Raw genomic sequence first — 25,214 nt, 5'->3', positions numbered from 1 at the left:
ATTATTATGTACAGAACAAGATGAACTATCCACAAATGTATGATGGTGAGTTTTGTGTGTGTGTGTGTGTGTGTGTGTGTGTGTGTGTGTGTGTGTGTGTGTGTGTGTGTGTGTGTGTGTGTGTGTGTGTGTGTGTGTGTGTGTAATGACTACTGCAGGTGGGTAGAGTGAACGATCTCAGGGGGTCACACAGGCTGGGAATCCACTGGACAGACGTCAGAAGGAATCTCTCACGCAAGTCTTGCAGGTGTGACACCCTCTGCTGCAGGAAGACGTGCTGCTGCAGGAGTACTACTACAGGAGAACTACTACAGAACCACTGTAGGAGTACTACTACAGGAGTATTACTAGCGCTTCCTTACGAGTTAAATCTAGAAATCATTGCGCATGAAAAAAAAATCACATCAAATATTTCGATTTTTGTCTCAATTCACACCCTGATTCCAACACAAATTTATCTACCGGATAAATTCTTTGACTTTCCTTGCTAAATAATTACTTTGAATTCCACGTAAAATCAAGGCAAAGTGAATTTGAACTTACTCTTCTTTTTATTAAAATTCAATATGCGTTCTTTCCCTCGGTATTTACCACATCCACAAATAAAAGAATAATTGCAGCAATTATTCTTTTATTATTACGAATTATCTCAATGTTTACTTTTAACCTAACGAATTTTTTTTTTTTGGTCTCCGCATTTATATACAATGAAAAAATAAAAGGCATTTGCTTGACAGAGAGAAAAAGAGAATTATGTTCGTGGAACGTTTTGTAAATGCCCAAATGTATATATATATATATATATATATATATATATATATATATATATATATATATATATATATATATATATATATATATATATATATATATATATATATATATATATATATATATATATATATATATATATATATATATATACATACATTAATGCATCCACGAACATGTAGTTTTAAGCAAATAACAACTGCACTGGCCGTTATGTATATATGTATGTATGTCTATGTATGTATGCATGTATTTATGTATGTAAATCACCTTGTTAGCAGACGCTAACAAGGAGGTAATGAAACTTTTTATACCTCGCCTGCTCTTGTTGCTGCTTTTATAGCTGCTGCTGTTACTGCTGCTGCTGTTACTGTTACTGCTGTCACAAACCTGCTTGCGTATCATGCGTATCGGAGAAGTCGATGTGAAGTCCAATACTCGATGTCTTTTCGAAATGTATCGATATATTTCTTATTGAAAGCTTGTTTTTTGTTACCATTCGTGGTGTTGATTTTTTTTTTCTCTGTCTTACGGTCACTTGCTAACAATGAAAATCTGATGATGATGATGATCTATAATGATCATGACTTGATGATCATTATCATGATGATCATCGTCATCATTATCATCATAATAATTATGAAAGGTGATGGTGATAATGTTGACAGCGAATAAATCATGTAATAAGAATTTTCATGTGTGAGAGAATGATGAGAGAGAATATAATGATAAGAGATAATATGATGACGTGACAAGAGGCCATTGCTTTTTCTCCAGAAATCAAGACTTTACTCATGCCTTGAGAATTACCTCACTGCCCTCATCACATCTCCTTTCAAACTGCATTTCTTGGAATTATCTCATCTTTTTGGTTGGGATATGATAGACAGAATGTATTTCTTTTACGCACTATTAACGTTTCTTCAACGTTTTAGACATTTCTTTAACGTATTAAGGGTTTTATCACTGACTTAGCAGTGTTTTCAAAACCCCATCAATGGCTCGAAAAGACAGAAGAATCTCTCAAACCAAGTCTTCAAATACGACACCACCACAACAGCCTCCTGTATCATATTCCTGTCTGTTCCTTCTTCGTTGACAGGAAACGAAATACAGATACCATTTCCCCTGCCTCACAACAGACATTTCTCAAGACAGAAGTGAGCACGCACATCTTCCTGTCCCGTCATCTCATCTTTTGTCTCGGGAGATACAGAGAGAGACAGGCTCTAGATAAGCAGTTGTAAAACGTTTTAGTTTATTCTGATTTCTGTGTACCTGTGCATGTGCTCTAGGCAAGCCAGTAGGGAAATAAATGAACGTTTCCTCTGGGCCTTTACAATCTCTGTAAGTGCTTCAAGCAGGTCAGTAGGCAGCCAAACGTTCCCGTTGATCTCTTGACGTTCCTTCACCTACACAGGTGCTGCAGACAGGTGCCAGCAGGTATAACAAAACGTGTTTTTTTTTTCACCTATCTCTCGTTTTGTCTCCTATGTAGGTGTCGCAGGCAGGCCAGCAGGTGTGACAAAACGTTTTCCTGTTAACTCCTGACGTTTGTTCACCTATGCAGGGACCACAAGCGGGCGAGGGCGTGGCACTAGTGCTGGGGCAGCGAGGTGATGGGTATCCTAGGCAGTTCCTTGACTTTGAGCAGTGCCGCCACGTTGACCGAGGCCTCCAGCAGCGTCTTGTTGGTAGCGATCACTTTGGTACACTCCACGTCTCTCTTCAGTTCCTCCATGTCTCGCTTCAGCTTCGCCCGTCGGTTCTGGAACCACGTTATCACCTGCCAAGAGAAGACACTGAGTTAATATCCTATTATTATTATTATTATTATTATTATTATTATTATTATTATTATTATTATTATTATTATTATTATTATTATTATTATTATTATTATTATTATCATCATTATTATTATTATTATATTAATTATAATTATTATCTTTACTCCCCTTCTCTTCCTTTCTCGACAAACAGTACTGTGTAGTCTGCGTTAGGTTCAGCGAAGATAAATCGAATCACTAATAAACATTAAATAAAAACTATAAGGATCATTGGGAACTATAAAATTTATTCAATAACGGGTGACTATAACAAATCAGACGATTCGTCGGCTAATCGGGAAAACCTTTAAAATAAGTCGGTGAAGATGTAAAACAAATCCAGTCACTTACAAGATTATATGCATTGAGAGGTGTATGCCTCTTGAGTATGTATACAAAGAGTTAAGTTTAGTGTGTATTTTAGGGGGGTTAAAGTATTCTTCACTGGTGGTGAACGGGTTTCAAGATGTCTTAATGACTCTCGTGTAGTCGATAAACCTCAAACCGCACGCATAAATTGTCTTCTGTAAATCGTAAAAGATATATTTGTCTTCGTCTCTGCGAAATTTCTACGAGAAAACAAACCGGCTTCGTAAAATCGCTCTAATGTTTATGGTTTTCACTTAAACAAAGTCGGCAATTCTTATGAGTTCTACTTTACCTCTCACTGAACTGAACCTACACGATAAGGTTTACAAATTAACCAAAGAGAGTACTTTGAAGGAAGATGTTTAAACACAGCCTTGATCTCTGTGTGTCAAGTATTACGAGAGAAGAGAGTAGTGCATCTGAATGCCACTGGAATGCAGTTAGAAGCCTGAGTAGATCTATAACTCTATGATAACATGAACGTAGATAAGCACATTTACGGAGCAACTTGCAATATAAATTGAGTGACGTCGCGGTAGCCAGGCTTGGTTATAAGTACTTCTGTCAGCTTAGCATACACAAATATGATCAGACTAAATGCACAGTGTGTGAGATTAACTTTATGGTCACTTTCTTGAACACTATGTGCTTCGTTGTTCATTTATTTAGGTGTAGAAAGATAGACTATTTAATAAGCTATAATATGTCAAGGTTTGCCAGATATTTTATGCAAAAGCCTTAAATTTATTCGTAACAGATGAAAAATAAATAGTACGTAAGTGAATTGCAAGGCGATAATCACCAGTAAAATTGACCCATTACTCAAAGATGGTTCATACACTGATAAGGAGAGAGACATAAGTGAAGTCTTTAAAGACCATCGATCATCCAGTATTAATCAGTGCTCAGTAATCCAACAAATCGGACCAAAGTGACAGATGCAGGATTTTTTTTTCTCACTAACTTGGCATGTCCTACAAGTCATGTTTCTGACAGAAATAGTAATCCCACTGAATTAGAGAAAATAAATAGAAAACATTCCTGCTTATTCTGCATCTGGGTTGGGTTCACGGAGTTTCTTGTTTATAGGAAGTGTTAAATTCGGTACTCTCTGAAGAGATTAGTTAAGAATACGTGAAACACCAGAAGGCTTAAAATTAGCAGTTATAGCTGGATTTTTAGCAGAGGCAGTAGAGCGCTGGCAAAACATTACAGGTTGTGTCTGCTATCTCATTTCTTGGTTGGTTGTGTCTGCCTTCTTGCTTCTTGACTCGCTATGTCTGCCTTCTTGCTTCTTGACTCGCTATGTCTGCCTTCTTGCTTCTTGACTCGCTATGTCTGCCTTCTTGCTTCTTGACTCACTATGTCTGCCTTCTTGCTTCTTGACTCGCTATGTCTGCCTTCTTGCTTCTTGACTCGCTATGTCTGCCTTCTTGCTTCTTGACTCGCTATGTCTGCCTTCTTGCTTCTTGACTCACTATGTCTGCCTTCTTGCTTCTTGACTCGCTATGTCTGCCTTCTTGCTTCTTGACTCACTATGTCTGCCTTCTTGCTTCTTGACTCGCTATGTCTGCCTTCTTGCTTCTTGACTCGCTATGTCTGCCTTCTTGCTTCTTGACTCGCTATGTCTGCCTTCTTGCTTCTTGACTCACTATGTCTGCCTTCTTGCTTCTTGACTCGCTATGTCTGCCTTCTTGCTTCTTGACTCGCTATGTCTGCCTTCTTTCTTCTTGACTCGCTATGTCTGCCTTCTTGCTTCTTGACTCACTATGTCTGCCTTCTTGCTTCTTGACTCGCTATGTCTGCCTTCTTGCTTCTTGACTCACTATGTCTGCCTTCTTGCTTCTTGACTCGCTATGTCTGCCTTCTTGCTTCTTGACTCACTATGTCTGCCTTCTTGCTTCTTGACTCACTATGTCTGCCTTCTTGCTTCTTGACTCACTATGTCTGCCTTCTTGCTTCTTGACTCGCTATGTCTGCCTTCTTGCTTCTTGACTCACTATGTTTGCCTTCTTGCTTCTTGACTCGCTATGTCTGCCTTCTTGCTTCTTGACTCACTATGTCTGCCTTCTTGCTTCTTGACTCGCTATGTCTGCCTTCTTGCTTCTTGACTCACTATGTCTGCCTTCTTGCTTCTTGACTCACTATGTCTGCCTTCTTGCTTCTTGACTCACTATGTCTGCCTTCTTGCTTCTTGACTCGCTATGTCTGCCTTCTTGCTTCTTGACTCACTATGTCTGCCTTCTTGCTTCTTGACTCGCTATGTCTGCCTTCTTGCTTCTTGACTCGCTATGTCTGCCTTCTTGCTTCTTGACTCACTATGTCTGCCTTCTTGCTTCTTGACTCACTATGTCTGCCTTCTTGCTTCTTGACTCGCTATGTCTGCCTTCTTGCTTCTTGACTCACTATGTCTGCCTTCTTGCTTCTTGATTCGCTATGTCTGCCTTCTTGCTTCTTGACTCACTATGTCTGCCTTCTTGCTTCTTGACTCACTATGTCTGCCTTCTTGCTTCTTGACTCACTATGTCTGCCTTCTTGCTTCTTGACTCACTATGTCTGCCTTCTTGCTTCTTGACTCACTGTGTCTGCCTTCTTGCTTCTTGACTCACTATGTCTGCCTTCTTGCTTCTTGACTCGCTATGTCTGCCTTCTTGCTTCTTGACTCGCTATGTCTGCCTTCTTGCTTCTTGACTCACTATGTCTGCCTTCTTGCTTCTTGATTCGCTATGTCTGCCTTCTTGCTTCTTGACTCACTATGTCTGCCTTCTTGCTTCTTGACTCACTATGTCTGCCTTCTTGCTTCTTGACTCACTATGTCTGCCTTCTTGCTTCTTGACTCACTATGTCTGCCTTCTTGCTTCTTGACTCACTATGTCTGCCTTCTTGCTTCTTGACTCGCTATGTCTGCCTTCTTGCTTCTTGACTCACTATGTCTGCCTTCTTGCTTCTTGACTCACTATATCTTCCTTCTTGCTTCTTGACTCACTATGTTTGCCTTCTTGCTTCTTGACTCGCTATGTCTGCCTTCTTGCTTCTTGACTCACTATGTCTGCCTTCTTGCTTCTTGACTCACTATGTCTGCCTTCTTGCTTCTTGACTCACTATGTTTGCCTTCTTGCTTCTTGACTCACTATGTCTGCCTTCTTGCTTCTTGACTCACTATGTCTGCCTTCTTGCTTCTTGACTCACTATGTCTGCCTTCTTGCTTCTTGACTCACTATGTCTGCCTTCTTGCTTCTTGACTCACTATGTCTGCCTTCTTGCTTCTTGACTCACTATGTCTGCCTTCTTGCTTCTTGACTCACTATGCCTTCTTGCTTCTTGACTCACTATATCTTCCTTCTTGCTTCTTGACTCACTATGTTTGCCTTCTTGCTTCTTGACTCACTATGTTTGCCTTCTTGCTTCTTGACTCACTAAGTTTGCCTTCTTGCTTCTTGACTCACTATGTTTGCCTTCTTGCTTCTTGACTCGCTATGTTTGCCTTCTTGCTTCTTGACTGGCTTCCTCTTCAACCAGATCCCTTTGTCTCATCAAAATCTCCGATTAAGACTATGATTCGTCAGCATCATAACTGGCAAAACCATCGTTCGCCGGCAGTATCACAAACAACCCATTTCGTATCAACAGTACTCTCATGTCGGTAGAATATGACTAACTATATCATACGTATTTACAACACAAAACTTTTCAGAGTACTCTGAGATGATTAATTCTATCGTAACCTTTCAGAAACTTGAATTTTGTCGTACTTCCTCCCTGGCTATCGTCCCACATGATGCACCTCCCTGGCTATCGTCTCGCATGATGCACCTCCCTGGCTATCGTCTCGCATGATGCACCTCCCTGGCTATCGTCTCACATGATGCACCTCCCTGGCTATCGTCCCACATGATGCACCTCCCTGGCTATCGTCTCGCATGATGCACCTCCCTGGCTATCGTCTCACATGATGCACTTCCCTGGCTATCGTCTCATATGATGCACCTCCCTGGCTATCGTTCCACATGATGCACTTCCCTGGCTATCGTCTCATATGATGCACCTCCCTGGCTATCGTTCCACATGATGCACCTCCCTGGCTATCGTCTCGCATGATGCACCTCTCTGGCTATCGTCCCACATGATGCACTTCCCTGGCTATCGTCCCACATGATGCACCTCCCTGGCTATCGTCTCGCATGATGCACCTCCCTGGCTATCGTCTCACATGATGCACTTCCCTGGCTATCGTCTCATATGATGCACCTCCCTGGCTATCGTTCCACATGATGCACTTCCCTGGCTATCGTCTCACATGATGCACTTCCCTGGCTATCGTCTCATATGATGCACCTCCCTGGCTATCGTCCCACATGATGCACTTCCCTGGCTATCGTCCCACATGATGCACCTCCCTGGCTATCGTCTCACATGATGCACCTCCCTGGCTATCGTCCCACATGATGCACCTCCCTGGCTATCGTCTCACATGATGCACTTCCCTGGCTATCGTCTCACATGATGCACCTCCCTGGCTATCGTACCACATGATGCACTTCCCTGGCTATCGTCCCACATGATGCACTTCCCTGGCTATCGTCCTACATGATGCACCTCCATGGCTATCGTCTCACATGATGCACCTCTCTGGCTATCGTCCCACATGATGCACCTCCCTGGCTATCGTCCCACATAATGCACTTCCCTGGCTATCGTCCCACATGATGCACCTCCCTGGCTATCGTCCCACATGATGCACCTCCCTGGCTATCGTCCCACATGATGCACCTCCCTGGCTATCGTCCCACATGATGCACCTCCCTGGCTATCGTCCCACTTGTTGCAAATGTCTTGAGAGAAATCAGTAATATTAAACACTAACGATATCTTAATAAGCCACATTGAACTGTGAAGAATTAGCACAGTGACGAATAAACTTTTTATACTTTGTAAAGCTTCTAAAGCTGATAAAGTTCTACACAGAGAGAAACGTAGCGCTAATGAAACCTAGCTCTACTACGTGTCTGTTCTTCACGCTAATTTAGAGAAATAATTGATAATTACTAGGAATTAATTTATTTCTCACTTATAAACATCGGTGAGACATACAACAAATTCTACTCTTTTCAGAAGGGTTAACGGGGGGTTTCAAGCCTGTCGACCACACGAGGGTCATTAAAGGCTGCGCCAGACAAGAATGATTTACTCCCTAAAATAGGGATTAGAGTAAACTGTCAGCATACACATATACACTGAGAATAATACACTTCTCGATGTGTGTATGTATCCTCGCTCCTCTCGGAAGTGATCCCATTTCTTGGCACTTTATACAAAGCTTAGTTTAGGGGTTTCAGTGGTGTGTTTCCTGACTTCCGTTTTCCTACGAAAAACTTTAAACCCAGAAACTTGACTGAGTTTATGTTTAATTTTTTCCAGGCTGTTAATATGTCTTCATTCCAAATGCGTAGAAGGTTTATAAGAAGGTTTTTAAGAGGGTTTATAAGACGATTTATAAGAAGATTTATAAGAAGGTTTAGAAGAAGATTTATAAGGTGCATGAAAAACTCTTGGGATTTATAAAATGGATTATTGAAAGGTTCATAAGAAGGTTGATAACAAGGTTTGCAAGGTTCATGAGAGGGTTTACGAGAATGGTTATAAGGAGGTCTACATGATGGTTTATAAGAGGGTTTATAAGGTTTATAAGAAGGCTCCTGCAGCTGACAAGTAATTATAATGGTAAATAAACCGGATTAATATTTACTTAAGTAAATGTAGACACGAGAAATATTTAAGATGAGTCGCCATGATAGAAATAATAATAACAATAACAACAACAACAATAATAATAATAATAATAATAATAATAATAATAATAATAATAATAATAATAATAATAATAATAATAATAATAATAACAGTGCAAGTCAATACCTAAATAGTTAGGTTAGGCAAGGTTTGTCAAGAAATTAGATGCTGGTCTTAGTCATATGATGACCCGCAGCTGGAGCCATCTGACCGAGGCTTCCCGCTAGCTTACTGGGTCCACCCCTCTAAAAATTAGCGCAACTTTTTACAAATACCTAAACAGTGACGGGTGTTGTGGTACCTCACCTGAGCGTTACTGAGACCAAGAGACTGAGCCAGCTCGTCCCTGTCTGCTGGCGATAGGTACTTCTGATACAGGAACCGCTTCTCCAATTCAAAGATCTGGTGGTTGGTGAAGGCTGTCCGGCTCTTCCGCTTCTTCTTGGGCGGCTGTCTGCTGTTGAACAGGTTGACGGCGTCTGGTGGAGAATGGAACAAAAATTCCGTTGGGTTAACTGGGAATTTTTTTATTCATCGAAACAGATCAGAGTTAAAATTGAAATTATTGTTAGGTAATGATATGATAATTATTATTTTTGTTACAGTCAAATGAAAAAAAATTAAAGCATTGGTTTGAATAATTGGGTTTAAATCCTATCGACTACTCAAAGGGTGAATAAAACTACATGTCACTTGTTCCCAACAAGTCAAAAATATTATATCCTGTGTAAACCCGTAAGGGCAGAAGATGACTTAAAAAAATACAGAACATCTTAGGGCTTTTTTTCAACCCGTAAGGGCAGAAGATGACTGAAAAAAACACAGAACATCTTAGGGGCTTTTTTTCATATATTCAGAGTTCGTTTTAGTGATTATATTTTCCCAATGTTCGTTATATCATAGTGTTCGTTATACACAAGTATTGATTACTCGCATGCGCTACATGTGCATGACCAATTACAGAAAAAATGCGTATGTCAAAAGAAGGCACGACCTAATACGCATTTATCAGAGGCTTTCAAAATGCATGAAAAAAAAAATCCAATTTTTGTAAGAATTGGGTAAATTTTGTTAGGTAAAAGGACATAAATGCAACTAATGTGACATTTTATTGTGGGAACGTTTCGCTCTCCAGGAGCTTTGCTCATTTGTTTATTATTACAAAAGCTTTGCCTACGCGTATCTTTTATTATCATGGCAGCCGCGGATGCGTAACCTGAGTTTTTTTTTAAAAAAAAAGCAACAAGATCGTGACTGGAACAATACGTGAATAACCCGCACATAAGAGAACGAAAATTTTGACGACGCTTCGGTCCTACTTGGGGGACATTAACTAGTCACCGAAACGTCGTTATATGTTTCACTCTCCCAGTATATACATATATAAACATAAAGATATACACTACCGTGTCCCTTTCCTGTTATATATATTTTTATCTATGTGGATAGTAAACATACCAGCTCATATTAATGATGCATTATGTTATTACTGTGTGGAGAGGTAAACCAATCGAAGACCTTAGTCATGCGGCCATACATAGCTTAGCCAGGTTACGTTACGTTACGTTACGTTACGTTACGTTACGTTACGTTACGTTACGTTACGTTACGTTAGAGGAAGTTAGGTTAGGTTAGGTTACGTAAGGTTAGGTTAGGTTAGGTTACGTAAGGTTAGGTTAGGTTAGGGGGTGTTAGGTTAGGTTAGGCTACGTGACGTTACGTTACGTTAGGTTATGGAAAGTTAGGTTATGTTACGTAAGGTAAGGTTAGGTTAGGTTAGGTTAGGTTAGGTTAGGTTAGGTTAGGTTAGGTTAGGTTAGGTTAGGTTAGGTTAGGGGATGTTAGGTTAGGTTAGGCTACGTTACGTTACGTTACGTTAGGTTATGGAAAGTTAGGTTATGTTACGTAAGGTTACGTTAGGTTAGGTTAGGGGATGTTAGGTTCCGTTACGTTACATTACGTTAGGGGAAGTTAGGTTAGGTTAGGTTTCGTAAGGTTAGGTTAGGTTAGGGTAGATTAGGTTAGGTTAGAGTAGATAAGGTTAGGTTAGGGTAGATAAGGTTAGGTTAGGGTAGATAAGGTTAGGTTACGTTAGGTTATGTTGGGTTTGGGTAGATTAGGTTAGGTTAGGGTAGATAAGGTTAAGTTAGGGTAGATAAGGTTGGGTTAGGGTAGATTAGGTTAGGTTAGGGTAGATAAGGTTAGGTTAGGGTAGATAAGGTTAGGTTAGGGTAGATAAGGTTGGGTTAGGGTAGATTAGGTTAGGTTACGTTAGGTTATGTTGGGTTTGGGTAGATTAGGTTAGGTTAGGGTAGATAAGGTTAGGTTAGGGTAGATAAGGTTGGGTTAGGGTAGATTAGGTTAGGTTAGGGTAGATAAGGTTAGGTTAGGGTAGATAAGGTTGGGTTAGGGTAGATTAGGTTAGGTTAGGGTAGATAAGGTTAGGTTAGGGTAGATAAGGTTGGGTTAGGGTAGATTAGGTTAGGTTAGGTAAGATTAGTCGGGAAACAAGACAAATGCTTCTTTCCTTGACGCAGGTCTTAGTCCTACGATGACCCACAGTGCTGGAGGTCTTGGTCATCTGACCGAGGCCTTCCGCTGGACAAACGTTCTCTAGACAAGCAAAATTATTGTGAACACACGATGTTCATAACTTGTGCGTCAAAACGGTAGGTCTACGTGAACGTTCAAATTTTTATTTTTTACCGGTGAGGAAAATGCTAATGTGGTGAGGGAAACGTGGTCGACGTTTTGAAATATTAAGAAATCGCTAACCGAAATGTAATTTTTTTAGCTTCTGCGTTGTCGGTCAGTTGTGAATTGTTCCAGGCACGTTATTGTGTTCCACGCACGGTATTTTGTTTCTGGCACGGAATTGTGCTGCTGGTACAGCATTATGTTCCAGGCACGGTATTGTGTTCCAAGCCCTGAATTGTGTTCCAAGCCCTGTATTGTGTTCCAAGCCCTGTATTGTGTTCCAAGCCCTGTATTGTGTTCCAAGCCCTGTATTGTGTTCCAAGCCCTGTATTGTGTTCCAAGCACGGTATGGTGTTCCAAGCACTGTATTGTATACCTTGTACGGCATTGTGTTCATGTACGCCCAAGGCCGGGCTTCGAGAGTAAAAAAAACTCTCGAAGCTCGTCAAAGGTATATCAGAGGTAAAGGAATACACCGCACTGTCTACCATGTACGGTGACTTTCAGTCTTGTTTGCTACCAGATTAAACAGACTTGCATAATTCTCGACTTATCATCCCCGAGTCTTGTTTGCAACCTGTTCAAGGATGACATTGCAATATAATAATTATAATGATAATTATAATTATAATAAATATAACTGAATCCCTACCCTGGCAGAATACACCAGGGTAGGAATTCAATTATAATTATTAATTATTATTATTATTATTATTATTATTAAATAGGTGTCGAATTGTTAAATCTCTAAAAGCCTGGACACTGGAGGTACGTACATATATATATATATATATATATATATATATATATATATATATATATATATATATATATATATATATATATATATATATATATATATATATATATATATATATATATATATATATATATACATACAATTATTATACATACACACACACACACACACACCTTCTCTTATTAATTTGGCATAGCGTGTGTGGTGGCAGGTGGTGGTTGAGAGGAAGTTATTTACCTGTCAGCCAGGAAATATTCAACCAATATTCAGGTGGTGTTTACCTTTGCTCTAACACCTCCATCTAATTTGCTATCAATAAGTGATATATTACGCTGACCAGAGTGCTGCTCTTCGTAGTTGACTTTGGCTTGCTTGTAAACCATATTATTTTAATGACAATTATTATTTAAATAATAATAATGATAATATTGATGATGTTTTATATTTTTATTGTTGTTATTATTAATATAATAATATAAAACATCAATATTATTATTATTATTATTATTATTATTATTATTATTATTATTTTTACTACTATTACTGCTATTATTATTATTATTATTATTATTATTATTATTAACTAAATTATACCACTTCCTAATCATCACGATTATCATAATTTAAAAAAATAAATCGGACACAAAGTACATTGTCAGTCAAGAAAAAAAAGACAATTTACCAAATAATCCTCTAAATACGTATTAATTAATTCTCTCTCTAGGCACTTGTGGCAACAGTGGCACAGAGTTGCGTCAAGGGTTGCCAGGTGTCGTCATATACGCTGATGATCGAGGGCGTTATGGTAATTTATCGAATACCTAAGTGTTATGGATTCGGAGTAATTATAATAAATGAAGTCATTAAATCAGCCGGAGCTGTGCATTAGCGACCCCGCTAATTGCGACTTGTTCCAAAAAAATTGTGATTTAAAAAAAAAAGAAAATGGTATACTGTTTTTTTCAATGTTGACGTGAGTGTTGCCAGCCAAGTGATCATTGTTTTTTTTTATTTGGTTTGTGTCTTCCATGTTCTCTAATGGTTGTATGTGTGTGTGTGTATATTAAGAAATATTGTGTGTATATATATGTATATATATATATATATATATATATATATATATATATATATATATATATATATATATATATATATATATATACACATATATTATTGTGCCCACGAACGAGTGGTGTTCATCAATAACAACACTGCGACTAGCAAAGGAGTCGAACCCATGCTGCTTTGGCCCGCCTCATATATATTTATTTATTCATTATTTTTTTTCGTGGTGCAATACTAAATCCGCTGGGATTATGCAGCGTCTGGAGATTAGCAGACATTCCTTCGATCCTTCTTCTGCCTTTCCTTTTCTCTTCGTTCCTTCGTTTACCTTCTTCCTTTTATCTCCCTTCCGTCTACATTTGTTCGGACTCTTTCTCCACTCTTTTCTTTCTTGCCTTCATTCATTCCTCTTTCTATTCCTTTACCCTCTTAATTCATTTCTTCGTCCATTCATCCCTCTGGTTCCTCTTTGTCACTCGTTTCAATAAACTGTGGTCGTGTCAGCAGAGCCTTCAGATTTTCTATCTACAAAATAGTTTTTGTGGCAGTGTTCTCCAACGGGTTTCAAGGTCCTGTTGCTCCTGTTGTCTCAGTGTTCTCCAGCGTATAGAATTTCAACAGAATAAACAACGGGTTTCATGTTCCTGTTGATCCTGTTGTGTATAAAGTTACTCTTTAACAAAGGGTTTCCTGTTCTGTTGTTCCTGTTTGTTCCGTTTTTCCTCGCCCTTCCCCTCCCCTCCCTTCTTCTTTACCTCTCTCTTTCCCTTCCATTCCCCGACTCTCCATCATTCTATTCCATTTTTCACGTCTTGTCCTGCCTTTTCATTCCTCATTCCTTCGCTCTTTCCCTTCCTTCCTCCCTCTCTCCCTCCCTCCATAATTCCCCTCCCTTCTTCCTTCTCTCTATCCCTCCATAATTATCCACCATTCTGCGATATGCATAAGAAATTGTATCAATTATTCAATAAATCATCCTATCTTCTTCTGTTCTTCTCTTCTCTTCCCTCTCCCTCTTTCCTATTCTCCATATCTTCCTCTTTACTCCTATCTCTTTCCCTCCTCCTTCTCTTCCTCCTCCTCCTCTCTTCCATCTACCTTCTACCCTCTCTGAACCTTTCGTTACCCATTAGTTAAACGATACTGTAATTAGGTAAATGGGGATAAAGGAAGGGAGAGAGAGTTAAGAGAAAGAAGTGAGGTACAAAGGGAAGGGATATAGGGAGAGATGGGGAGAGAAAGGGGAGAATGAAGTGAAGGGGAGAGGGATGAAAAGAAGGGGAAAGATATGGGGATTAAGGAAGGAAGTGATAAGTATAGGGGGAGGGAGGGAGGGAAAGAGGGAGATAGGGTGAGAGAGGAGAGAGAGAGAGAGAGAGAGAGAGAGAGAGAGAGAGAGAGAGAGAGAGAGAGAGAGAGAGAGAGAGAGAGAGAGAGAGAGAGAGAGAGAGAGAGAGAGAGAGAGAGAGAGAGAGAAAGCAGCAACTTCACTCTGGCTGTACCCTTCTCCAGAACATCACTCCATCTGAGATCATATATACCCAGGATGACTCGAGTATGGAACACATTCGTACAGCATAATGATGTCAACGAGATAAAGTCAGTTGATCAAATGAAAATGCTGGCCCACAGATGGCTCCAACTTCATCCTGTTCCCTACTTGTATGTCTCATAACAATAAAAATGCTTTCAAATGAGCTGATGTAGGTAACAGCTCTTAGCTTGCCAATAAAGTTAGGAATCCTTAACCTGTAAATAGCTGTCAATAAAGCTAGGGATCCTTAACCTTGTCAAACCCTGTGTAAAAAAAAAAAAAAAAAAAGAGAGATATGAAGGAAGATAGAGGGGGATGAAGGGAGAGGGAGGCAGGGAGGGAAGCAAAGAGGAAGGCAGGGAGGGAGGCAGGGAGTGAGGCAGGGAGGGAGGGAGGGAGGGAGACAGGGAGGGAGGCAGGGAGGGAAGCAGGGAGGGAGGCAGGGAGGGAAGCAGGGAGGGAAGCAGGGAGGGAAGCTGGGAGGGAAGCAGGGAGGGAGGCAGGGAGGGAAGCAGGGAGGTAGGCAGGGAGGGAAGCAGGGAGGGAGACCGGGAGGGAAGCAGGGAGGGAGACAGGGAGGGAAGGCATCCAATTGGAATTCGTCAATTACCTCCCTCGTCTAATTGCTTAATCCTGGTGTAAGCCAACACCCATGTTCTCCCTTCCCATCCCCTCCCTCCATTCATCTCTCTCTCCTCCTCAACTCTTTCTCTCTCCTTCCGTTCCTCTCCATTTTCTGCATTCTCCTTCCTCCATCCTTCAGTGGCCAAAGGAACTGGAGGAAGGGAAGAGAAGGGTGGAACTGGAATGGAGGAAGGGAAAGGGTGGAACAGGAAGAAAGGAAGGTAAAGGGTGGAACAGAAAGGGAGGAAGGTAAAGGGTGGAACAGGAAGGGAGGAAGGTAAAGGGTGGAACAGAAAGGGAGGAAGGGAAAGGGTGGAACAGGAAGAGAGGAAGGTAAAGGGTGGAACAGAAAGGGAGGAAGGTAAAGGGTGGAACAGGAAGGGAGGAAGGTAAAGGGTGGAACAGAAAGGGAGGAAGGTAAAGGGTGGAACAGGAAGAGAGGAAGGTAAAGGGTGGAACAGAAAGGGAGGAAGGTAAAGGGTGGAACAGGAAGGGAGGAAGGTAAAGGGTGGAACAGGAAGGGAGGAAGGTAAATGGTGGAACAGGAAGAGAGGAAGGTAAAGGGTGGAACAGGAAGAGAGGAAGGTAAAGGGTGGAACAGAAAGGGAGGAAGGGAAAGGGTGGAACAGGAAGAGAGGAAGGTAAAGGGTGGAACAGAAAGGGAGGAAGGGAAAGGGTGGAACAGGAAGAGAGGAAGGTAAAGGGTGGAACAGAAAGGGAGGAAGGGAAAGGGTGGAACAGAAAGGGAGGAAGGGAAAGGGTGGAACAGAAAGGGAGGAAGGGAAAGACTAACCCACAACTCAGAAGAATAACCAGGAACAGATCGGTAAGAACCCAGAGTTATTAAACTTATTAAATTCATAAAGAGGCGCCACTCCCCTAGAGGTCATACAGCGCCAGTAGAATAGGTCATCAGATTTGATACCAGGAAAGGGAAGATAACTTTCAGACAAATATATGAGAAAATTGGATTTGAGAAGTATCTACTTAGAATGCCCAATAGGCCTACTAACTCATACTAGGCAGATTCTTCTCAGGTGTATAAATGGAAAACAGGAATAAAGGGGATGTAAATAGCGTGCTGACAATATCTAGCCTAGACAGGACTTTCAGCAGTGGTTTTAAGTTGGAAAAAATCAGATTCAGGAAGGATATAGGAAAGTACTGGTTTGGAAATAGTTGTGAATGAGTGGAACAAACTCCCCAGTACAGTTATAGAGGCTAAAACGTTGTGTAGTTTAAAAAATAGCCTGTAACGGCTTGACAAAGCTCCTGGAGAGCGAAACGTTGCCACAATAAAATGCCACATTAGTTGCACTTGTGTCCTTTTACTTTACAAAAAATAGCCTAGATAAATACATGAGTGGGTGTGGGTGGGTGTGAGTTGGACCTAACTAGCTTGTGCTACTAGGTCATATGCCGTGCTCCTTCCTTAAGTGAACATGACCTGACCTGACTAGGTTAGGCTTAAGCCGGTAGGAGACTTGGACATGCCTCGCATGGGCCAGTAGGCCTGCTGCAGTGTTCTTTCCTTCTTATGTTATGTTCTGAAGAGGAAATTTTCTTTCGCATTTTTGACACGATGTTTGACAGACATGACACACAAGCACTGAGTGTCATGACACAACAGAAAGTAGTGTGACACAGCCAGACAGGTGACACCACAGGTGGCAGTGTGACACAGCCAGACAGGTGACACCACAAGTGGTAGTGTGACACAGCCAGACAGGTGACACCACAAGTGGTAGTGTGACACAGCCAGACAAGTGACAACACAGGTGGTAGTGTGACACAGCCAGACAAGTGACACCACAGGTGGTAGTGTGACACAGCCAGACAAGTGACACCACAGGTGGTAGTGTGACACAGCCAGACAAGTGACACCACAGGTGGTAGTGTGACACAGCCAGACAAGTGACACCACAGGTGGTAGTGTGACACAGCCAGACAGGTGACACCACAGGTGGTAGTGTGACACAGCCAGACAAGTGACACCACAGGTGGTAGTGTGACACAGCCAGACAAGTGACACCACAGGTGGTAGTGTGACACAGCCAGACAGGTGACACCACAGGTGGTAGTGTGACACAGCCAGACAGGTGACACCACAGGTGGTAGTGTGACACAGCCAGACAAGTGACACCACAGGTGGTAGTGTGACACAGCCAGACAGGTGACACCACAGGTGGTAGTGTGACACAGCCAGACAAGTGACACCACAGGTGGTAGTGTGACACAGCCAGACAAGTGACACCACAGGTGGTAGTGTGACACAGCCAGACAAGTGACACCACAGGTGGTAGTGTGACACAGCCAGACAGGTGACACCACAGGTGGTAGTGTGACACAGCCAGACAGGTGACACCACAGGTGGTAGTGTGACACAGCCAGACAAGTGACACCACAGGTGGTAGTGTGACACAGCCAGACAAGTGACACCACAGGTGGTAGTGTGACACAGCCAGACAAGTGACACCACAGGTGGTAGTGTGACACAGCCAGACAGGTGACACCACAGGTGGTAGTGTGACACAGCCAGACAAGTGACACCACAGGTGGTAGTGTGACACAGCCAGACAAGTGACACCACAGGTGGTAGTGTGACACAGCCAGACAAGTGACACCACAGGTGGTAGTGTGACACAGCCAGACAGGTGACACCACAGGTGGTAGTGTGACACAGCCAGACAAGTGACACCACAGGTGGTAGTGTGACACAGCCAGACAAGTGACACCACAGGTGGTAGTGTGACACAGCCAGACAAGTGACACCACAGGTGGTAGTGTGACACAGCCAGACAAGTGACACCACAGGTGGTAGTGTGACACAGCCAGACAAGTGACACCACAGGTGGTAGTGTGACACAGCCAGACAAGTGACACCACAGGTGGTAGTGTGACACAGCCAGACAAGTGACACCACAGGTGGTAGTGTGACACAGCCAGACAAGTGACACCACAGGTGGTAGTGTGACACAGCCAGACAGGTGACACCACAGGTGGTAGTGTGACACAGCCAGACAAGTGACACCACAGGTGGTAGTGTGACACAGCCAGACAAGTGACACCACAGGTGGTAGTGTGACACAGCCAGACAGGTGACACCACAGGTGGTAGTGTGACACAGCCAGACAAGTGACACCACAGGTGGTAGTGTGACACAGCCAGACAGGTGACACCACAGGTGGTAGTGTGACACAGCCAGACAAGTGACACCACAGGTGGTAGTGTGACACAGCCAGACAAGTGACACCACAGGTGGTAGTGTGACACAGCCAGACAGGTGACACCACAGGTGGTAGTGTGACACAGCCAGACAAGTGACACCACAGGTGGTAGTGTGACACAGCCAGACAGGTGACACCACAGGTGGTAGTGTGACACAGCCAGACAAGTGACACCACAGGTGGTAGTGTGACACAGCCAGACAAGTGACACCACAGGTGGTAGTGTGACACAGCCAGACAGGTGACACCACAGGTGGTAGTGTGACACAGCCAGACAGGTGACACCACAGGTGGTAGTGTGACACAGCCAGACAGGTGACACCACAGGTGGTAGTGTGACACAGCCAGACAGGTGACACCACAGGTGGTAGTGTGACACAGCCAGACAGGTGACACCACAGGTGGTAGTGTGACACAGCCAGACAGGTGACACCACAGGTGGTAGTGTGACACAGCCAGACAGGTGACACCACAAGTGGTAGTGTGACACAGCCAGACAGGTGACACCACAGGTGGTAGTGTGACACACTCGACGGCCGTATCAACTGTTAATAACTTCGTGTCAATTAAATAAAAAAGGAAAGATTTAGGAAGGAAATAAAAACTATATGAATGAAGTGAAGAGAAAGGAGAGATGAAGGGAGGGAGGGAAGGAGAGAGGGAGAGAGAGAGAGAGAGAGAGAGAGAGAGAGAGAGAGAGAGAGAGAGAGAGAGAGAGAGAGAGAGAGAGAGAAGGGGGGATTTACACTGAGGTATGGAAAGAGGAGACTGAAAGGGAGACAAGAAAAGAAAGGGAAAGAGAAACGGAAAGGAAGGGAAAGGTAACAGAGGGAGGAAAGATGGTCAGCGGATGTCAGGTCACCAAGGTCACGTACAGATGTGGTTATCACTGGAGAGGACGACACTGTCACCACTGGAGAGGACGACACTGTCACCACTGGAGAGGAGGGCACTGTCACCACTGGAGAGGAGGGCACTGTCACCACTGGAGAGAACGACACTCACCACTGGAGAGGACGACACTGTCACCACTGGAGAGAACGACACTCACCACTGGAGAGGACGACACTGTCACCACTGGAGAGAATGACACTCACCACTGGGGAGGACGACACTGTCACCACTGGAGAGAACGACACTCACCACTGGAGAGGACGACACTCACCACTGGAAAGGACGACACTCACCACTGGAGAGAATGACACTCACCACCGGGGAGGACGACACTGTCACCACTGGAGAGGAGGACACTGTCACCACTGGAGAGGAGGGCACTGTCACCACTGGAGAGGAGGACACTGTCACCACTGGAGAGGAGGACAGTGTAATTATCCCGTCCAACTGCCGAATTGCGTGTTCCACGGACACGCCCCAGTCCGTTCTTCACGCCCTCGCGGACACACCCACTTGCTGCCCCACCCACCTCACGGACACACCCACTCTCTGCTTATGTGTGTAGTACTACTACTAGTAGTAGTAGTAGTAGTAGTAGTAGTAGTAGTAGTAGTAGTAGTTGCTGCTGTTGTTGTTGTTATTGTTATTAGTTGTCAAAGACACCTGTCGATAAAACACTTGACCTTCCTCGTCTTTTTTTTTCTGTGTGTTGCAGGGGTCGAGACTCAGCTCCTGGCACCGCCTCTTCACTGAACTCTACTAGACCCTCTCTCTCCCTGCTCCATGAGCTCTATGATACCTCGTCTTAAAGCTATGTACGGTTCCTGCCTCCACTACATCACTTGCTAGACTTGTTCCACTTCCTGACTACTCTGTGACTGAAGAAATACTTCCTAACATCCCTTTGACTCATTTGAGTCTTCAACTTCCAAGTGTGATCCCTTGTTTCTGTGTCCCCTCTCTGGAACATCCTGTCTCTGTCCACCTTGTCTATTCCACGCAGTATTATGTATGTCGTTATCATGTCTCCTCTAACCTTCCTGTCCTCCAGTGTCGTCAGGCCGATTTCCCTTAACCTTACTTCGTAGGACATTCCCCTGAGCTCTGGAACTAACCTTGTTGCAAACCTTTGCAGTTTCTCTAATTGCTTGACGTGCTTGACCCGGTGTGGGTTCCAAACTGGCGCTGCGTACTCCAGTATGGGCCTGACGTACACGGTGTACAGTGTCTTGAACGATTCCTTACTGCGATATCAGAACGCTATTCTCCGGTTTGCCAGGCGCCCATATGCTGCAGCAGTTATCTGGTTGATATGTGCTTCCGGAGACGCTCGGTGTTATGCTCACCCTAAGATCTTTCTGTGTGTGTGCGTTTGTGCGTGTGTGCGTGCGCGTGTGTGTGTGTGCGCGAGCGTGTATGAACAATCCCTTATTCTCAGAATTTCACTTTGTTAGCAAAAGCAATGCAGATTGATTTCTAGATTGACACTATGCATAAGCAATGCTCTTGGTGCTCTCTGGGGTACGTTTCTACACTGTGACATGTGACCACCTTGATCCTTACAGGGAATATATGATTTAGATTATCAGCTTATTATCGCCTCTGTAAGTTACAACGATATATTGGCTGCTTTTGTGAGAATTTCAGCGCAGTGTGCGAGGTCAAAAGCATAAATAATTGCGTATAAGGTGACGCCAAGAAGGAAAGTGTCGGAGTCGTGGAAAATATTAGCCTCGTTTTAGCTGTCATTTTTATTTTTCATTATTTGCTACAGTGGACGCACTGACGGGTGTTTGACAGGTGATATAGTCGCTCAGGGTAGTCTTTCTCTGCTGTCAGTCTCTGCTGTCAGTCTCTGCTGTCAATCTCTGCTGTTAATCTCTGCTGTCAGTCTCCGCAGTCAGGTACTGCAATCAGTCACTGCAGTTAGTCACGGCAGTCGGTCACCGCAGTTAGTCTCTGTAGATAGTCTCTACAGTCAGTCTCTGCAGTCAGTCACTGCAGACAGTCTCTGAAGTCAGTCACTACAGACAGTCTCTGAAGTCAGTCAGTCAGTGCAGCAGTGGCGGGCATAGACTGAGAATATATAGCATCGGTAACATACAGATCTTTTAACACCCAGATCAGTTGATACGATAACATCTACTTAACACGGACATTCAATCCCAGATTTTGTAGTTAATGGTTAACTGTTAATGGAAAAGTTGCTGTAGTTAATTGTTTAAAAAAAATATGCAAAAAAAAAAAGAACTCTCAAAGCTAATTTTATTATTGTAGTTGTATTCAACCTTTATTCTTCTCCTGCAGTCCGGCCTGATCAATCAGGTTATTATGACATTATGGTAAACACAGATGTGTAATTGTCACCACTAATGGCTTCGTGCACAAAGCTCATTATCCCAGTGGCTTAACATTGTGCATGCTCAAGATCATTCATTTCAGAACGATGTTCTTCTTGCACCTCGCAAGGACCTGTAAATCATTAACAATAAATAACTTACGAGCGACAAGACGGAGAAAATCACTACGAATCCGAAGTCTCGTTTATCACTCATTAAAAATGGATACCAACTTGACGTCTTTGTCTTGTTGCAATTTTCTCTTTTTCGAATACGAAATTATGGCTCCCAGGCGTCACGTATCGGCGAGGAGAGTTGCAAGTAGCTGGAATTACAAGACATCAGTCATACAGGCAGTTGGTGGGGTTATTATTCATGAGTTCTGATACACTCTATATTACAGCGTTGTTTCCAGACGCCCGTGTCCTTGTTATTAACGTACCTTTGTTGTTCCTTGTCGGAAAGTTTGGCTTTTGTTGTTTTAGGATATCTCTTGTTCTTGATTTCGAGACGTTATTGCTCTTACCTTTAACGTTTTGTTAGGCGTTATTCTTCTTGTTTCCAGGGGCAATTGGTCTTGTTCTCATAACGTCCCTGCTCTTTTTTTTTCCAGATCTTATGTTCTTTCTTTCGAGTCGTTATTCTTCTTATTTCCAGGGGAAAGTGGTCCTCTTCTCATAACGTCCCTGCTCTTTTTTTTCCCAGCTCTTGTGTTTTTCTCCCCCAGTCGTTATTGTTCTCGCTTACAGACATTACCATTTCTACGTTCCAGGCGTTTGTTTACTTGCTCTCCAGACGTCAACGTTCTAACTTTCCAGACGCCAAAGTTTTAGCTTTCCAATACATTACCTCACAGCCCGTAATGAGCTCCTCCTGCCTTCTCAGAAGAGATCCATTACATCAGAGAGCCGTGAACCCTTAATAAATCGCAACAGTACCGCGGTCAGCAGGCAATATATGGCTCTGATCTACGTGTCAGTTCGCAGAGGACCACCATCAGTCTTTTTCTAGTTTACCTTCTCAAATCTCGGTGACTGACCAGATCAAAATTAAAAATCACTTGGAGCCTCTCTCTCTCTCTCTCTCTCTCTCTCTCTCTCTCTCTCTCCCAAGACCGCTATCAGATACGTTGACGGAGGAACAGAAGGCTAAAAACAAAGTATCAGTCAAAGAACGACGGAGCAAGAGAGAGAGAGAGAGAGAAAGAGAAGGCTGCAGCATCTCCGAAAAAAACTGATCAACGCATCTCCATCGATGTACCGTAAGTGCATCTCGCGGATTTCTTGCTTACGTAGCAAGAGTTCTTGCATACGTTGATGGGGGGAAGGGGGTGTGTACGTACCGGGAGATCTTTTACGTGTTACGCAGAGCTCTTGCGATCATAGCGGAGTTCTTGTGTCTCTTCAGAGACTCTACGCATCTCGTGTTGTCCTTGAATATATCACCAAATTGATGATTACGTAGAAAAGTTATTGCGTATCTCGAGAAGAGTTTTTTTACTCTTCTCGAGTTCTTCCCAGCCTCTCAGCGTGCTTTTGCGTACCTCGCGTGGCCCTCCCGCAAGGCACTGCCGAACTCAGGCACGGAGCATCGCACTGATGACATATTTCACGTGTCCCAGCGCCACCAAGGTACACGGGAGAGACACGCAGAGGAGTGGGGAAAAGAGGAGAGTGGGGGATGGAGAAGGGGGGAAGGAAAGTAGGGGGAAAGAGACAGTGTGAGAGAAATGCGGTCTCCGCACTTCGCATGATGGTCCGTGGCGACGCATGCGAGAATCCTGGGTGGTTACCTATGCTAATTGTTGCCACGGTTTAACTGCTTAACTATCGCACTCGTGGCATCGACGGATCAGCTTTCTGGGAGGGGGTGGTAGGAGGGGGTGGAGGAGGGGAGGTGGATTATGATCATTGGTAGAGGGGGAAATTTGTGTGATTGAGGGAGGGGGTTGGGTGGGGGTAGTAGGGGAAAGATGTTGTGGGGGAGAGGATGTGGTGGAGGGGAGGTGTTAGTGTTGTGGAGGTAGGGGAGTGGGTGGAATGATGTTTGTGTGGTGTGGGGAAGGTGTGGTGATAGTGTAGTATAGGTGTGATGATAGGTGTAGTGTAGGTGTGGTGATGGTGTAGTGTAGGTGTGGTGATGGTGTATTGTAGGTGTGGTGATGGTGTAGTGTAGGTGTGGTGATAGGTGTAATGTAAGTGTGATGATGCTGTAGTGTAGGTGTGGTGGTAGATTAGTGTAGGTGAGGTGATAGTATAGTGTATGTGTGGTGATGGTGTAGTGGTGTGGTGGTGTAATTGTGTGATGATGGTGTAGTGTAGGTGTGGTGATGGAGTAGGGAAGGTGTGGTGACCGTGTAGTGCAGGTGTGGTGATAGTATAGTGTAGATGTGGTGATAGGTGTAGTGTAGGTGTGTGATGGTGTAGTGTAGGTGTGTGATGGTGTAGTGTAGGTGTGTGATGGTGTAGTGTAAGTGTGGTGGTAGTGAAGTGTAGGTGAGGTGATAGTTTAGTGTAGGGGTGGTGATGGTGTAGTGTAGGTGTGGTGATGGAGTAGTGGTGTGGTGATGGTGTAGTGTAGGTGTGGTGATGGAGTAGGAAAGGTGTGGTGGTGGTGTAGTGTAGGTGTGGTGATAGTGTAGTGTAGGTGTAGTGATTGTGTAGCGTAGGTGTGGTGACAGTGTAGTGTAGGTGTGGTGATGGTGTGGTGTAGGTGTGGTGATAGTGTAGTGTAGGTATGGTGATAGTGTAGTTGCGGTGTGATGGTGTAGTGTAGGTGTGATGACAGTGTAGTGTAGGTGTGGTGATAGTGTAGTGTAGGTGTGGTGATAGTGTGATGTAGGTGTGGTGATAGTGTAGAGGAGATGTAGTGATGACGAAGTATAGGTGTAGGTTAGTATAGTGGAAGTATGGTGATGGTATAGTGTAGATGCAGCAAAACTGAAAAATGATATACCCAGCCACATGCTTGTCACTGGGTGAGCATGGCCAAGACCATCCTTGGTCTGAAGATCTGCCAAACCATCAGAGAATAACAGACCCCAAACTAGAACTGGGTAAGGAGATGATTTCCTAGCAACTGCAGATGGAAAAGTAACGATTACGTAGATTTGCACATGAAAATGCTCTGTGGATACAACAGAAGATTAAGAAGAGGAAAAGAATGTATAATACGAAGCGAGCAGATGTCGTCTTCAAGAAGAATGTGGAAGTGTCTTAAAAGGAAGGGAGAAAGGAAGGGGAGGGAAGAGGATAGTTGTCCCGTGGGAAAGAGACATTGGAAGTTAGAGAAATGTGCTATTTGGAGGAGTGGGTA

General features: G+C 43.3%; 1 protein-coding gene across 1 annotated transcript in view; it reads right to left on the bottom strand.

The window, feature by feature from the left end:
* Window positions 1-942: 942 nt before the first annotated feature.
* LOC128687186 (T-cell leukemia homeobox protein 3-like) overlaps window positions 943-25,214 on the bottom strand; it is a 40,901-nt gene continuing 16,629 nt past the window's right edge. Inside the window, exons 2-3 of the mRNA XM_053774519.2 lie at window positions 9,066-9,238; window positions 943-2,557 (exon numbers count right to left, since the gene is read on the bottom strand). Coding sequence (XP_053630494.2) covers window positions 2,369-2,557; window positions 9,066-9,238 — 362 coding nt within the window. The 3' untranslated portion in view covers window positions 943-2,368. The remainder of the gene's footprint in view (window positions 2,558-9,065; window positions 9,239-25,214) is intronic.

This window comes from Cherax quadricarinatus, chromosome 40 (assembly GCF_038502225.1).
Source record: "Cherax quadricarinatus isolate ZL_2023a chromosome 40, ASM3850222v1, whole genome shotgun sequence".
NCBI classification, from domain to species: Eukaryota; Metazoa; Arthropoda; class Malacostraca; order Decapoda; family Parastacidae; genus Cherax; species Cherax quadricarinatus.
This window is presented reverse-complemented; position numbering and strand designations above follow the sequence as displayed.